Genomic DNA, 14,933 nt, shown 5'->3' on the forward strand with positions numbered 1-14,933 from the left:
TGTTACTATGTCTCTAAAAAGGTGTGGTGTAGTACCTTGTTAAGTGAAACTGAAGGGATACCGTGTCTTTCTTCACATAAAAACAGCAATAGCTCGAGAGTCCGGTAAGTATTCCATTTGTGAATGAGCTTACAAAACGTTTCTTTCAACAATATTAATTTGAATAGAAATATCAGTTCCAAGATAACAAGACAGCTCTACATTTCTCAATCTTTTTTTTACAGTTGCAAGATGATTAGGTTATTGTTCTGGATTATCCTATTTATCCTTGGTAAGAAAATTATTATTTCAATTTGTGATACATAATTAATTTTGTTGTATAATATCTCTAATGAAAAATAAATAATTAATTTTGCTGTATAATATTTCTAGTGAAAAATTTTCTTAATATTGGTCATATGATTTTTTAAATTTTCTATATTTTTATAATTCTTTCGAAAGTTTCTCGGATTTTTTATACGAATTAGAACACTTTCCAGAAATATTAAAAAAACTCTGACTTTTTTACAATTTTTTATATATGATGTAATTTTTTAAATATTTTAAGATTTTTTATTCCATAAATTCTGAAAATAATTTATAAAATTTTGAGTTTTTAAGATATCTTTTCAAAAATTTCCTAGCAAAAATTTTTGTTGTAATTTTTATATTATTTTTCAAAATATTTTGTATATTATATAAGTATATAAATTTTTAAAATTTTTTTATATATAATTTTATACTTTTTAGAAAATTTCTCTTTTTTTATACAAATTGGAGTACTTTGAAAATGTTGAAAAAAATTACATTTTTTTCTAATATAATTCTATATGTGAATTCTGAAATATTCTAAGATTACTAATTTTATAATTTCCGAAGAAAACTTACAATCTGAGTAAATTTAAGATTTTTTTAGAAATCTTCATATAAATTTAAAATATACAAATTCTTGGAAATATATATATATATATATATATATATATATATATATATATATATATAATATTCTAAAATGTTATAAAAATTTTTTAATTAAAGTCTTCATAAATCTAAGATACGAAAATATTTAAAATATTAAAATGTCACGAGAGAATTTTTTTCACTACAAATATTTACTAAAAATGATTTAAAGATAAAACAAGTTTAAAACAAAGTTCTTAATAAATTGATTTATGTATTATAATGTTTTTTCGCATTTGTAAAAATTTAATTAAATAGTTTTTAACATTTATTATATTTTCTTGATTACTTATAAAAAAATTAAAATATGATATATATGTGAATATAAGTAAAATATACATAAAAATAATTTTGCACACAATATGACTTAATTTGTAGCATGCATATTATTATTTTAGGCGTTTTTGCACAAGAAATTGCTTATCGAAATGTTCCAACAACGCTTCGAGAATGTTATGAAAATAAATATCTTTTAGAAAAAGATAATAGATTGCCCCATACTTTGAACACATTAATCACGATTCTTCAAAAAATCGAGAATGGAACAAAAGACTCAATGGATTTACGTACTTTAACTGTTAAAATTATGCACAGGTAAAAATAAATGGTTGTTATGATAACGTTATATATAAAAAATGTATTCACATAAAAGTTTCAACATTTAAAGTTGCTAAAGTTGGCATTAAAAATTATACAGATTTCGTCAAGATGGAATAGAAAAAAATCCATACGTAGTAGAGCAGTCTGGTGTATTACCTTACAGAGCAGGTGCCCAAGCTCAGAAATATTTACAAATAGCTCGTTTTATACCCGACAGAACTGACAATAATCCTTCTTTCAACATGCTCACCGCTATTGAAAGGGTAAGCTTAAGTGCTACTTAATGAAAGTATTACGCAGAGTTGAGTACTAACTAATTAAAGTATTAAAGTATTAAAGATTAAGTAATAAGGTTTAAAAATTATTAACTTTTAATTTAACTCAGTTAATTTTAAATTATTCATTTCTTAACTTTAATTATTGTTAATTATTGTTAGTTATTGCCAAAGCACATGATCTTTAACTTGTTAACTTTCCTCAGATAAAAATTCACTTATATAAGAAAAATATTGTAAAAGAAAAATGCATTATCATTATTTACATCTCACACAGCTCAGATATCCTAGGAACATCCATGAAATGTTCGAAAGACGTCCGTACATTCCTAAGACGTCTTTTGGATAAAGTGTGCTATGTAAGATGTAAAAAAAAAACAATATTTCTTTATAATTTTAAACTTAATTTACAAATAAAATATTAAATTTAATTGATGATTGCAATTATTTTGTTATTTAGTAGTAGACTAATTTTTAAGAAATATTAAAAAATGTCTATCTAAATTGATACATTGTTTCTAACGTGTAACATATAAAGTAATTAATACAAAATACACTCATTAATTCACGCATAAACAATAACTCAGATATACATTTTTTTTACTTTATTATTTTTAAAACCTTACCTTATATTATTTGATTAATTAAAAAAATATATAATATTTAAAATTTAATAAAAGTAATGCTTTTTAAAATTGCCTTTTAATTTAACTTAATCTTACTGTAACTTTTAACTGAATTAGTCTTACATTCATGCAATTTTTAACGCAATTAAATTAATTTGTTAAACCATTAACTTTAACTTAATTGAGTTTTTAAAAAATATTAATTTACCGAACCGTTATAAAAACTCTGACCATTTAAATGTATAAAAATATAGCAGGGAGCTTTCAAAAGTTCAATCTTTTATATTATATTATTTGTATATAAACGTCACACATACATACTTTTATCTGATGGGCATTTTATTTTTTGCAGTGTACTCTTCATTTTATGCTGTCTAGCAGCATTGAAGTATACCACAGAGGAGACGAAAGCCAGACATGTAGATACGCTGACAATGCCTATAGAATTGCAAGAAGTGTGTCTAGCAATTATCCTCCTAAGGCAAATTTAGAGATACACGATGATGTAGAAACCTTGTCACCTGAACAAATGTAAATAGTGTAATGTTATATGTATAATATGAAAAAATTTTTATAATACCACATAATATCATTACGTAATCTCTCTCAAGAATTTTTCACATTTTATATATATAAAAATTTTTGAGAAAGTACTTTAAACACTTTTACAATTATAAATCTTTTTCAGAAAGTATACAATAAAAAAACTTAAAAATCTTAGAATATTTCAGAATTCCTATTATGTAAAAATATTTCTATAAAGGATATAAATACACTTTCTCAATATTTCTGAAAAATGTATTCCAAAATTTTTAATAAAAAATCTAAGAAATTTTTTAAAATTTTATATAATTACACAGAAATTAAAAAAAAAAAAATTCTGAAAATTCTCGTAAATGTAATGATATAAAGGTCTCTCAAAATTGAATATTATAATTTAAAAAAGAGACTATGTGAGAGTATGGCATGATTATAAAAACGCAAATTATAATGTAAAAACATTAATGAAGTATAAAAGTTTATCCTCCCTTTTTTTAATTTACGTATAATTCTAAAATTTATGTAACTTCTTATGTAAAAGTTGTATAAAGAATTCTAAACAAAAATCTTTATTAGAAATTTTTATTATATACAATATACTTTCTGAACGTGTCAAATATGTCTGTACTAATTTTTTTGAAAATTTTTGTTATAAACACAGCGATGTTATTACAAATAACAAACATGGAGTTACCGAACATGATCCAAACTCCTTGTATCCGGAATGGCCACCGAATCATCCGAAGGTCGCTCGGTATCTTGAGCAGCAAATATCACACAGCAAATGTCCTGTGGAGAACGGTGTTATAAAAACTACGTATGTACATTTTTAATATATGCGATTTCTGCACTTGCAAAATGGACACACACACACACACACGTTTTTATTTTGAATAATTTTACTATACAACTTTCGACTCACTACAACGGAGCGTCTTAATGAATTATTGTAGCTGGGGTCCAGTTTCTGCCGGATCGCTAATCTCTGGTATAGCTGCTGGGCTGCAACCCGAGATTGTAACATTCTCAGAATTGTTTCCCGATGAGAAGGATCCAGACCGAAAGGGAAATCTATCAAGTTTATCATTGAATAATAAATGGATTGCAACCATAGCTGGTAAAAGCGTTAATATTTTTTTCTCGGATTAATATTCTATAGAGGAGAAGAGCGTACTGTCGACACACACATTTACACACATACACACACATACACACACATACACACGCGCGCGCGCGCACACACACACACACACACACACACACACACACGCACGCACGCACGCACGCACGCATACACAAAATGGCTACTCTTATTATTTCCGTTATTAGGTGACGTATTCTAACAATTGCTTATGGAGTTATTCGTTTAGTAGCCTACCGTTTTTTAATGATGCTAATATGCCAATACATAATGACTGACAATTGTTATAAAGCATTTTTACTTTTGAACAGTTCTAAACTTTTTCAAGGTAGACTTTTAACCTTTAATTACACACACTTCCTCATTATTCTTAAACTTGAGTGTATTATCACACGAAGGTACATACACTCAAGTGTTTTTTTGTTATTTAACTTTTTATTCGGCTGTATACATTTTGAGTTATACAAAGTTAAAACAATAACATGAAATTTTGTTAATATGGTTTTTTAAGTGAAATTTTTATATCAAAATATTTCTTCGATAAATCGATTGTCATTCTAAAGAGCGGTGTTTAGAAACATTAGAAACATTATGTTATGTTTGTTGTTTAATGTAAAACAGGAATAAAATGATATTTTTAATGAAATTTCTAATAATATTTCTAAAGCTTCTGAACGCAGGAAAATTCTAAACAATGGAAAATTAAAAATATATAATTTTGTAACAAAGTACTGTGTTTCTTTTAAAATAAACTATTTTTTTTAATTATTTTTATGGGTAGCCATATTACAACCACTTTTTTTCTTCCACCGATTATGCGGTGCATTAGATTTTTATAAGTCACGTCCTAAATAATAAATATTTCATTACTTTGAGTTTAAAATCTGTCAAATAACACTCTGACGAATGTAATCGTTCAAGTTTCAATAGAAAATATTAATTATAAACAAAGTCATTCAATAAAATAAAAATAGGTGCCATTTACTCTCTTTTCCTCTACTCCTCTTTTCCTTTTTATATAAAATATACTTTAAAAAATTCCTTAATAGAAAAATTTTAATAAAATTCTTCTAAAATTTCAATGAAAACGACATTTAATTATATTTGATAAACTTTTAACGAATATGCAACAAAATTTTAAATATATTTCATTGAAAAGATCATTTTCTGCACGTAATGAGAAAAAAAATGACATTTTAATAAGAATTTAGAAAAATGTAATTTTGACAAAAAATTAATTATTATAACAGAGAGATCTAAAAATTCATATATTTACAGGTGATTTAGCTGAAGTTACCTTAATGCAAGGCCCTATAACCAATGGCCCTAAAAATACCAAGTTAAGCGTAGGTGCATCTGGCATGTGGAACTCGTCATCTATACCTCGTTGGTATTTCCTGAAATCCAGTGAAAAGTTACAATTTACCACAGCAGAGATCAGGGGCGACATCGATGGATTAATTCTCGCTAGTGAAATCGAAGCCTTATATTCCAGAGTGCCTAAACTAAGATTGTCGCAGATTTTGGATCTATATTATAACCCCCGCGGATTGTTCAATCCTGCGATTAGGGCATGTAATCGCAGATCATTCTTTCAGACATCCATACCAAAAGATGTAATGGCTGAACAGGTAATGTTGCGTAATTCTGTTCAACTAATTAATTTTAGCACACTTACACACACACGCGCTCGTGCACACACACACGCGCGCGCGCGCACACACACACACACACACACAAAACTTTTAGATTTTTAAAAATTATAAATCAGCTCTAACGGAAAAAACTTGTGTATTTTTTATATAATTTTTCATATTTTACATTTACGAAGATTTTTTGAAAAATATCGTAAACTTGAAATTTTACAAGTTTGTAAATTATAGAATCAAAATGCTTATCCTATAATAAAATTTCTTAAAATATTTATTTCAGAATTCATATGTATTGTAAAGATTTCTAGAAAAGATATATTTTCTTTAACACGTTTGAAAAGTATTTTAAATAATTTGAAAGAATCAAAAGATTTTCTAAAAAGTACAAATAAAAAATTGTACAGATATTCTCAAAAATTATATAATTTCTAAAACTAATTTTTAAAGATTTTAAAAATATCCCTTAAACTTTTACAACTGGAAAATTTTTGAAATCTGAAAATATTTCAGAACTCACAAATTTATATAAAAAAATTTAGAATAAATGTAGACTTTTTCAATACTTCTGGAAGGTATTTTAATTTATACAAAAAATCTGAAAAATTGTTTAAAAATTATAAATTATACAAAAATTCTAAATAGTTCTGAAATTTAGGGTAAGGTTACTGAAATCGCACCACTTTTGACATAAACGCTTAAAACTAAGAAATTATAAGGAATATTTTCAATTTTTTCACGTCGTAATAAAATACAAGATTTCTTCTTTCATTTCATATTTATTTTTTTCAGAATTTTATGTATTGTCTTAATTTTTTTTAAAAACGATTTAGGCAACTGGTCTCCTAAATCGCAATGAAAGTCAAAACAATGGTGCGATTTAGGAAACTAAAGCACTTTGTAAAACTTTATTTATCTAATTATAATAATATTGTGACCATTACAAATCAAAATTTAGGTTATTTATTTTACTTTTTTTGCAATCAAGCTATGAAATGAGTCGAAAAACGTAATAAAATTAAGATTTTTGTATAAATATTAATAACAAAATTTCTATTGTTCTTAACATGTTGAGTACAATAAAACGTAATGATAACGCTATGTATTTCTTAAATAATCCCATAAAAAGTGTACAAGTATTGTGGTTGAATTTACAACACAAGGTGTGATTTAAGAGCTGGTGCGATATCGGCAACTTTACTCCATATCGAAATTCTATAAAATTATTATAAAAATTTCAAGTTTTTTATCAGAATAAAATTAAAAAATTTGCATTTTATTTACAGACGTTCAGTTCTTCATTGGTCTTAGAAGAATACTTGCATAGAGCTACAATAAGTGACGATAAGATGAAGAACTTTGCAAATCAAGCAATGGAGGAGCTAGGTCTCTATGTTGGTGGTTAGTATTAATATTTAGCAGAGTTAGGAAGTAACTCGTTACTTGTAACGCCATTTCATTACAGTTAATTCTATTTTTAGTAACGAAATAGTAACAGCATTACTTTTTTTCGTAACTTTAACGGTAACATAATTACATTTTTTCAGTAACGGTAACAAATTTACTTTTATCGTTACTTTTTACATTGAAACATATTTATAACATAATTTCCACATATATTATACTTAATCTTTAGTCTTCACCGATTAATATTTATCGTTGTTATATTTAAGACCCAGAATTGGGTATTCACTAGTAAAGAGTTGAAAGTTCATTAATAAAGTCAAGAGTTAATAACTTCTAACTTAACTTTGTTAATTTTTAATGATTTATTTTTTAATTTTAACTAGTTATTTTTGAACCACATTAATTTTAATTTTATTAACTTTTTTCCCTAGTTAAAAATTTATTTACGTATAAGAAAAAAATTGCAAGAGAAAAATACATTCTCATATAAGAAATAAGATTTCTTTGTTATATTATACAAACTTAATTTATAAATAAATTATTAATTTTGTCGATTTATATTATAATTGTTTTGAGTAATTTGGTTTTAAAAAATTACAATTTTGTAATTTAATATAAATAATGTTTCTCAAAATTAATTTCTAATTTAGCTTGAATTAATTTACTCTTAATATAATTTTTAACTAGTTAATTGTTTGTTAATGTAATTTTTAACGTAACTAAATTAATTTTATAAAGCATTAACTTTAACTTAATTTAGTTAAAAAAATGTATTAACTTACCCTGTTAAGACTTAACCCAATGAGTCTCAGAAAATACCTATGCTTTTTTCGGTTTTAAATCCTTGTAACTCGGAACTTAAGCAAAACTTTTAAATTGCAATTGATATTAGGAATAAAAATAGTTGCTTTTTCCGGAAATCTAGTCAGCAATAGGATTAAATATTTGGAAAAAGAATATAAAGATTGAAAGTGATGGTAAAAGATAAGTGACCCGAATGGGGATTCATGAATAAATACACTCTTAATTAAAATAATTTTTTGACATCCAAAATAATTATACGACAGTTATATAGTTAAATCATCTTTTGCGACACTATCACGATTAAAGATACCACTACAGATTTATTAAATCGTTAGCGACTTGAATGCTTCCCATTTTCGGTGATGATGGCTTCTATTTATATTACTTTTACTATTTTTTGTTGCGCTGAAGATGACTCCAAAGAGAGTCGAAACGTTCGTTTTATAATTTTGAATTGAATAAATAATTTAATATCGATACTTGTGATTGCGCACTTTTACCCGCGCTGACTCTCATTTTCCAATCATTAATTGTATTTAAAGTATAAGTGACCTTGGGCTTTTTACTGATAAATATGTAATTAAGAAATGACTTCGTTCTTTATCTTTTTTAATAAATCGATAATTGTGATTTGAATGATATACATATGCATAATAAGAATTATAGTTTCTAGAGGATGTTTCCTAACGAAAAATAATCTATCGAATCAATATCGAAATGATATCAATTTGATGATTTCGACGTCGAATCGATGTCTATTAATGACATCAATTCCGTTATTATTTCTTGCTTGGATATGTGAAAAGAAGTATAACTTAGTTGAGTAAAAAGTTATTTTTAACTTTTTTTATACATTTTAATGGTTTAAAGATTTTAAGATTGAACAATAATAATAATATGCCTCAGTAGTCGAAATGGTACGACGACCACGAAATGGGAAGTCCAGGTTCGAACCCTAGCTAAGGTATTAGTTTTCGCAATAAAATTCTTTACAGTTTGGAGAGGGGGATTTTATATATGCTTCTAAAGCATTAATATTGCATATTCTGGTTTCATGACTGTGTTTCGACGAATATGCAGCACGCAGTTTAAATAAGTTTGAGATTGTAAAAATTAAAAATTATTATTCGGCATTAAGAACCGCCGTAACTGACATAGACTTATTAATTTTATGTTTAAGATTAAAGTTTGTATTGCCGTGTACCTTTATAAAAGTTGAAAAGAATAAAATAAAAAAAAATGTTTTTTAGTTTAGACAATTAGTAATTGGAAATTAGGCTATAATAATGAGAGCCGAGGCGGGTAAAAGTGTACAATCACAAGTATTAATATTAATCGCAATAATACCAAAAGTCGTAAATATGATATTCTCAAAAATTTAAAAGAGAATTCTTTTATATCTCAAAATTAATTCGGAATTGATGGTATAAATCTAAAACTTTCTAAAGTCTTTTTAAATTCTCTGTGCTATCTGGAAACAGTTAATATAAAAAATAATAATAACATCGATTTATTTACTCAACGAGATAGACGAATCAGTTTTGAATATATTTGTCAGGAAAAAAACATCACTTTTTTTACCTTCACTTTCATTCTTTATATTTTTTTCCAAACGTTTCACTATTGCCGGTTAAATTTTCTAAAGAGTAATTTTTTTTATCCTTAATTACAGTCTAAAAATTTTTATTAGGACTCATATTACAAGGATTTAAAATCAAAAAGCACACATGATTTCCTGTGATTTGATGAGTTAAATATAGTTTTCAAACATCATAAATCCCCCATGATAGATCCATACCTTGGTGAAAATAAAGCATAAAGAAAACGTAAACCGTTAATTAAAACACCAGAACGTAAGAAAAGTGTACGAAAATGATGAAAGCGTAATCGAATTCTTTAAGAAGCGTAAATTAGAGCGTCGTATAATGTCTGTATAGAGCTTGAATAAGCTTTTTTTCGCCATGGCATTATTGCCGCATATATTTTAAGAATAATTTTGATTTAAAAATGATTATATTAACATTTTGAAATACAAGATGAGATATTAAATGTGCGAAGTAGTATAAATTTTTCTCTGTTTATAAATTTAATATAAACCAAAATTGTTTATTTGCATTCTAAGCATTTTTAAATCTTTTTTTTTTTTTAATTGTTTGTGGATCTGCAAATTTAAGATACATTTTTTTATTTTTATTAATATGTTAACAAAATATTAAAAAAGTAAATTTTTTCCTCAATCTTATTTTAATAAAATAACAAAAAGATAATGAATTGTTTTTATTATGTATTAAATAATGATAACGGTAACGAGTTACTTTTCAGAATCAGAAATTAGTAACGGTAACTTTTTTGAACTCGTTGTTAGTAATGAGTAATGGTAACGAGTTACTATTACTCAAGCAAAACAACGAGTCACAATAACATCAAAATGACATCAAAGTGAATCGTGGTTGATCAAAAAGTAACCCAAGCAGAACAACAAGTCAAAACGACATCAATGTGATTCACAATTGTGTCAAAATGACATCAAAATGAATCATAATTGATTGAAAAGTGACTTTTAATGATCATTTTGCAGTCACTTTGACATCATTTTGACATCGTCATGACTCCCTGTTCTGCTTGGGAAGTTTGATTTATCGAAAAGTGGTTTGATCATTTTTTGCAGTCACTTTGACATTATTTTGACATCGTGATATCCCCCTGTTCTGCTTGGATAAAAAGTAATTTTCCCCACCCTGATATATATTTTAGTATTTTGCGAAATAAAAATACTTTGAAATGGAAAATGAACTTGTGAAACATAATTTTTAGATTCAATGACTAAGGATTTATCGTGTTCCGACACAGAAACAGGATTTTTCAACGATGTTATTCAGGTTGCTATCGATTTAACAATTATTCTCGATACAAATTGGGCTTTCAACGTGATACAACCAATGCTTGCGTAAGTACAATTTACATGCAAATATAAACAAAAATAAGTTGTCTTATACAAGAAAAAATCGCAAAATCGGAATTTTAAAAAATGATAAAACTTTGACATTGTGAATAGATTGAATGTTTACTCAGTTTTCGTAAAAAAATTTCCGGTTTTTTTCCAGCAACTTTATTTAAAATTTTAATTAAGATTACAAAATTTTTTAGTGCAGCTTTGAAATAAATTTAATTTATTATTTGTTCTTTTTAACGTTCCTCAATTATTATATATACATAATCACAAAAAATTCACGTAAGTTTTAAATATTAAATTTCAGAATGCACTAAAAAGAAATAATATAAAATAAACGGTATATAACGATTTATCCGCAAAACGAATCTAACTTAGCTTATTGGAAATATAGAATATTGAAAAATAACCATTAAACACACCAATCCTGTAAAATACGGAAATACGTTTTTGGGTCTAGGAGACTTTGTCAACTTTGAGAAGCTATAATTTTGAATACAATCAATATTTTTCAACAATTTTTGTCTTTTTAATGAAAGTTCAGAATCTCAGAAATGTGACTGCATAATCAGCATTGCCGAAAAATGATTTATTGTGAAGTTATAAAAGAAAAACCATTAACCATTACTAAAAATGAAAAATTGTTCGAAACTCCACTTTTCCTTTAAAAAATCAATCTTTGCAACAAAAAACTTTTAAGGACTTTACAATACGGCATTTTAAAGCTAAAGAGTCATACTTTCAAAAAAAAATTATGTTATTGTCATTTCTATTAAAAAAAAACTTACATAACAAGATGAATATGAGGTATTTCTGATTAACTAAAAAATTGAAAATTGATGTATATTTCATAATATATTTTGCACCCTGCTTAGAAGTTTCTTTTTTCCACGGCAATATAGTATTGTAACTTTAGACAAAGTAACACACGCGAACGGACCTGTGTTTTGTCCAGTTTTTTTACATAAGATCACTCCCAAAAAAGTTTCACTCACACACAATGGTAGTCCCACAGATCTTAACAAAACTTAGCTGCCGTGCCGTTCGAATTCTAGTTAACCAAAAAAGTTAATCAACCATATCAATCATAAATAAAAATTTCAAACTTTTTTTACATCCTGATCCAAACCTCCTATCTTATTTCATTTTCACACAGCAAGCGTTCGAAACTTCATATGGAATCTCTCAGACTCATTTGTGTGTTTAAGAGTTAAACGCACAACGCAAAGATGAGTGATTGCAAAAATATCTCGTTTGTTTTTTGTTTAAGCCGAGTATTGGTTTAGAAAATATAGAAGGGGGGAGGGTCAAAGTAGTCAAACTTTCGAGATAGCAGCTAACATTATTTGTTGTCTTTGATGCCCCGATAGGACATTTATTAAATTATATGACGAAATCTTGTATAAAAATTGTAATCAGCAATTATATAGATACATTTACAAAAATAGATGTAGAAGTATTGACTTTTTCTAAAATATTGATAATATTATTTGTTCAATTAATTTTGAAATAGTATTTTGGTAAAACTATGATAATATAGCGAATTATCTTAGTGATATGTTTGCAAAATTAAATTTGGAAAGAAATTGTTCAATGATTAAGAAAAATATTTTTTAATATTTTTTACACATATCATAGCTAATATTTATAAGAATAATAATAACTGTTATATATAAAACATTTAGAAGTATAATTAATCCAAATAAATGTTTACAACAATGCACAATTATCCTTAAATTATAATGTAGAAATATTGCTGTATGAAATATTGCACATTCAACGTGATAATATTTTTAATAAAGAATCAACAATTTTTGAAATAATTGTAAAATGTTTATAAAATTTAGATTTATATCTATAATTTTTGACGAATATTATTTAAAGATTTTATTTCGACTGCAGAACTGCTGCATTCTAACGTATGATCTTAGCACTTATTCAAAATTATCGTTAAATCCGAATGCTATTATTGTATAATATTCGCATAATATGCTTACCGGGTGACAATTTGACGTCAAAATAACGTCAGCTTATTACCTCACAAGAAAAACAAAAAAGTCAAAATATCAATTTGACAGCATATTGATCTTAACATCACTTTTTGATCAAATTAAGACATTTTGTCTTCTCTATTCTCCTTGAGTTTATCAAAACATCAGCTTATACACTTTAAAGCACAAAATTTTACATCAGTCTGATAATTTCCCCAATAATTTGCTCCTGATTAGGAGCAAAACAAGGTCTATGAACGTCCTGTTTTATCAGTTTGCGATGAGATAAACCTCGTTTCGTATAGAAAGTCACAAACCCATGTGGAACAAGACATTCCCAAAAGATTTACAAAAAGATGTATTTTATTTTTCTCTTAATAGAGACATCTTGGATAATATCAAGATAAGTCGATACAACAGTCAATTCACAATTATGAATGGTCATGACGGCAGTATCATGTTGAATACTACCGACAGTATTTTAGACTTTGGTTATTATAATATGACAAATTATGAAAGTGGTATGTTTGCACGTTATATATTAATATCTATACAGATTCGTATTCAGAACACGCAGTTATAAAGATGTTATAAAGATGCGCTTTTTTGTCATTTTTTGTCATCTTATTTCATGTATAATGAACGATATAGATTACAAAAAAAAACGCACTAATAGGCTTATAAGTGCGTTCTGAATACAAGTCACAATGCCATCCTATTATAAGTGATTCAAATTAAAAATAACTTTTTTTTTAGTTCACAGCGGCTTTAATCTTCCTCAGTCACTCGAAAAATTACGTAGTTTGCAAACCCAGAAACTGAACAATGAACGATCTGGTTTTGGAAACGGGAAATCCGATGTAGTTTTAATTATTCCTTATACAACATCTCTTACAAATTCCGACAAGGAATTCTGTAAAGAACAGATCGCGGATATGCGAGAGAAAGTACCAGGTAAATCTCTAATTTATACAATTTCTATAAAAACTCTGAAATTATTATGTTTCTCTCTTAACCCTTAAGTGAGCGCGCCACGGCACTGAATGCCGCAAAATTTGTTTTTCTGAAAAATCATTGGTAATGCAGTTCTTTCTTTTATTACCGACCTTCTGTATTTCTCATTTGACATCTCGACCGTAAAATAGCGTAGTTCTCACATTTTTTTCTTATCAAGTAATTAATCTTTTATCCGCTTTAAAAACATTAAAACACGTTTTGAGGGACAAAGTGCCGCGCGCGTCTACTTACGTAAGTAAAATCTTGCTTATTGTATAAATAATGTTGTTAATTTAAGGGGATGCTAAAGTCGTCCTTTTTTACCGACCGAACGTTAATTTTCAGGCATACCGTTCTTCTAATTGCATTTACAGATTTAAAAATCCTTTCCCACAATTAAAGTATAGACAGTAATGTATAATGGACGCTATATAAGGATAATGAAAACGAAAAAAATTGACAAATTATTCTCAATTTTCTTTGTTTTCCTTATCCTTATATAGCGTCCATTATACATTACTGTCTATACTTTAATTGTGGGAAAGGATTTTTAAATCTGTAAATGCAATTAGAAGAACGGCATGCCCGAAAATTAACGTTCGGTCGGTAAAAAAGGACGACTTTAGCATCACCTTAAGATGTTCATTCCCTACATTTTAATAATATTCAAGAGTATTCTAAATTTAATAATATTCAAAAGTATTCTAAATAGATAGTAAGTACTTGGATATATGAAAGAAAAAAAACTTTGATTATTTATAATTAGTTTTTATTTTTTTAAGTTTCAAAATGTTTATTTTATAGAAGAGAAAAGGATAATGTGGCACCCATTTTCATTTTATTGAATAACTTTATTTATAATCAATATTTTATATTGAAACTGGAACTTGTATTCGTCAAAGTGTTGTTTAACAAATTCTGAACTCAAAGTAAGAAAATATTTATTACTTAGAACATAACTTATAAAAATATGACGCATTGATGCATAACCGGTAGAAGAAAAAAAATGGTAATA

The 14,933-nt window shown here is 26.5% G+C and overlaps 2 protein-coding genes across 2 annotated transcripts in view; one reads left to right on the forward strand and one right to left on the reverse strand.

The window, feature by feature from the left end:
* The window catches only part of LOC105203969 (tRNA-dihydrouridine(20) synthase [NAD(P)+]-like), a 523,658-nt gene that overhangs the window by 335,268 nt on the left and 173,457 nt on the right, over positions 1-14,933 (reverse strand). The window lies entirely within an intron of this gene.
* LOC105203338 overlaps positions 1-14,933 on the forward strand; it is a 27,159-nt gene continuing 12,226 nt past the window's right edge. The window contains exons 1-12 of the mRNA XM_026138935.2: positions 1-104; positions 225-271; positions 1,338-1,533; positions 1,637-1,802; positions 2,793-2,971; positions 3,642-3,797; positions 3,934-4,097; positions 5,400-5,752; positions 7,057-7,171; positions 10,796-10,928; positions 13,304-13,443; positions 13,679-13,876. Coding sequence (XP_025994720.2) covers positions 232-271; positions 1,338-1,533; positions 1,637-1,802; positions 2,793-2,971; positions 3,642-3,797; positions 3,934-4,097; positions 5,400-5,752; positions 7,057-7,171; positions 10,796-10,928; positions 13,304-13,443; positions 13,679-13,876 — 1,840 coding nt within the window. The 5' untranslated portion in view covers positions 1-104; positions 225-231. The remainder of the gene's footprint in view (positions 105-224; positions 272-1,337; positions 1,534-1,636; positions 1,803-2,792; positions 2,972-3,641; positions 3,798-3,933; positions 4,098-5,399; positions 5,753-7,056; positions 7,172-10,795; positions 10,929-13,303; positions 13,444-13,678; positions 13,877-14,933) is intronic.

Source organism: Solenopsis invicta, chromosome 8, assembly GCF_016802725.1.
Source record: "Solenopsis invicta isolate M01_SB chromosome 8, UNIL_Sinv_3.0, whole genome shotgun sequence".
NCBI lineage: Eukaryota > Metazoa > Arthropoda > Insecta > Hymenoptera > Formicidae > Solenopsis > Solenopsis invicta.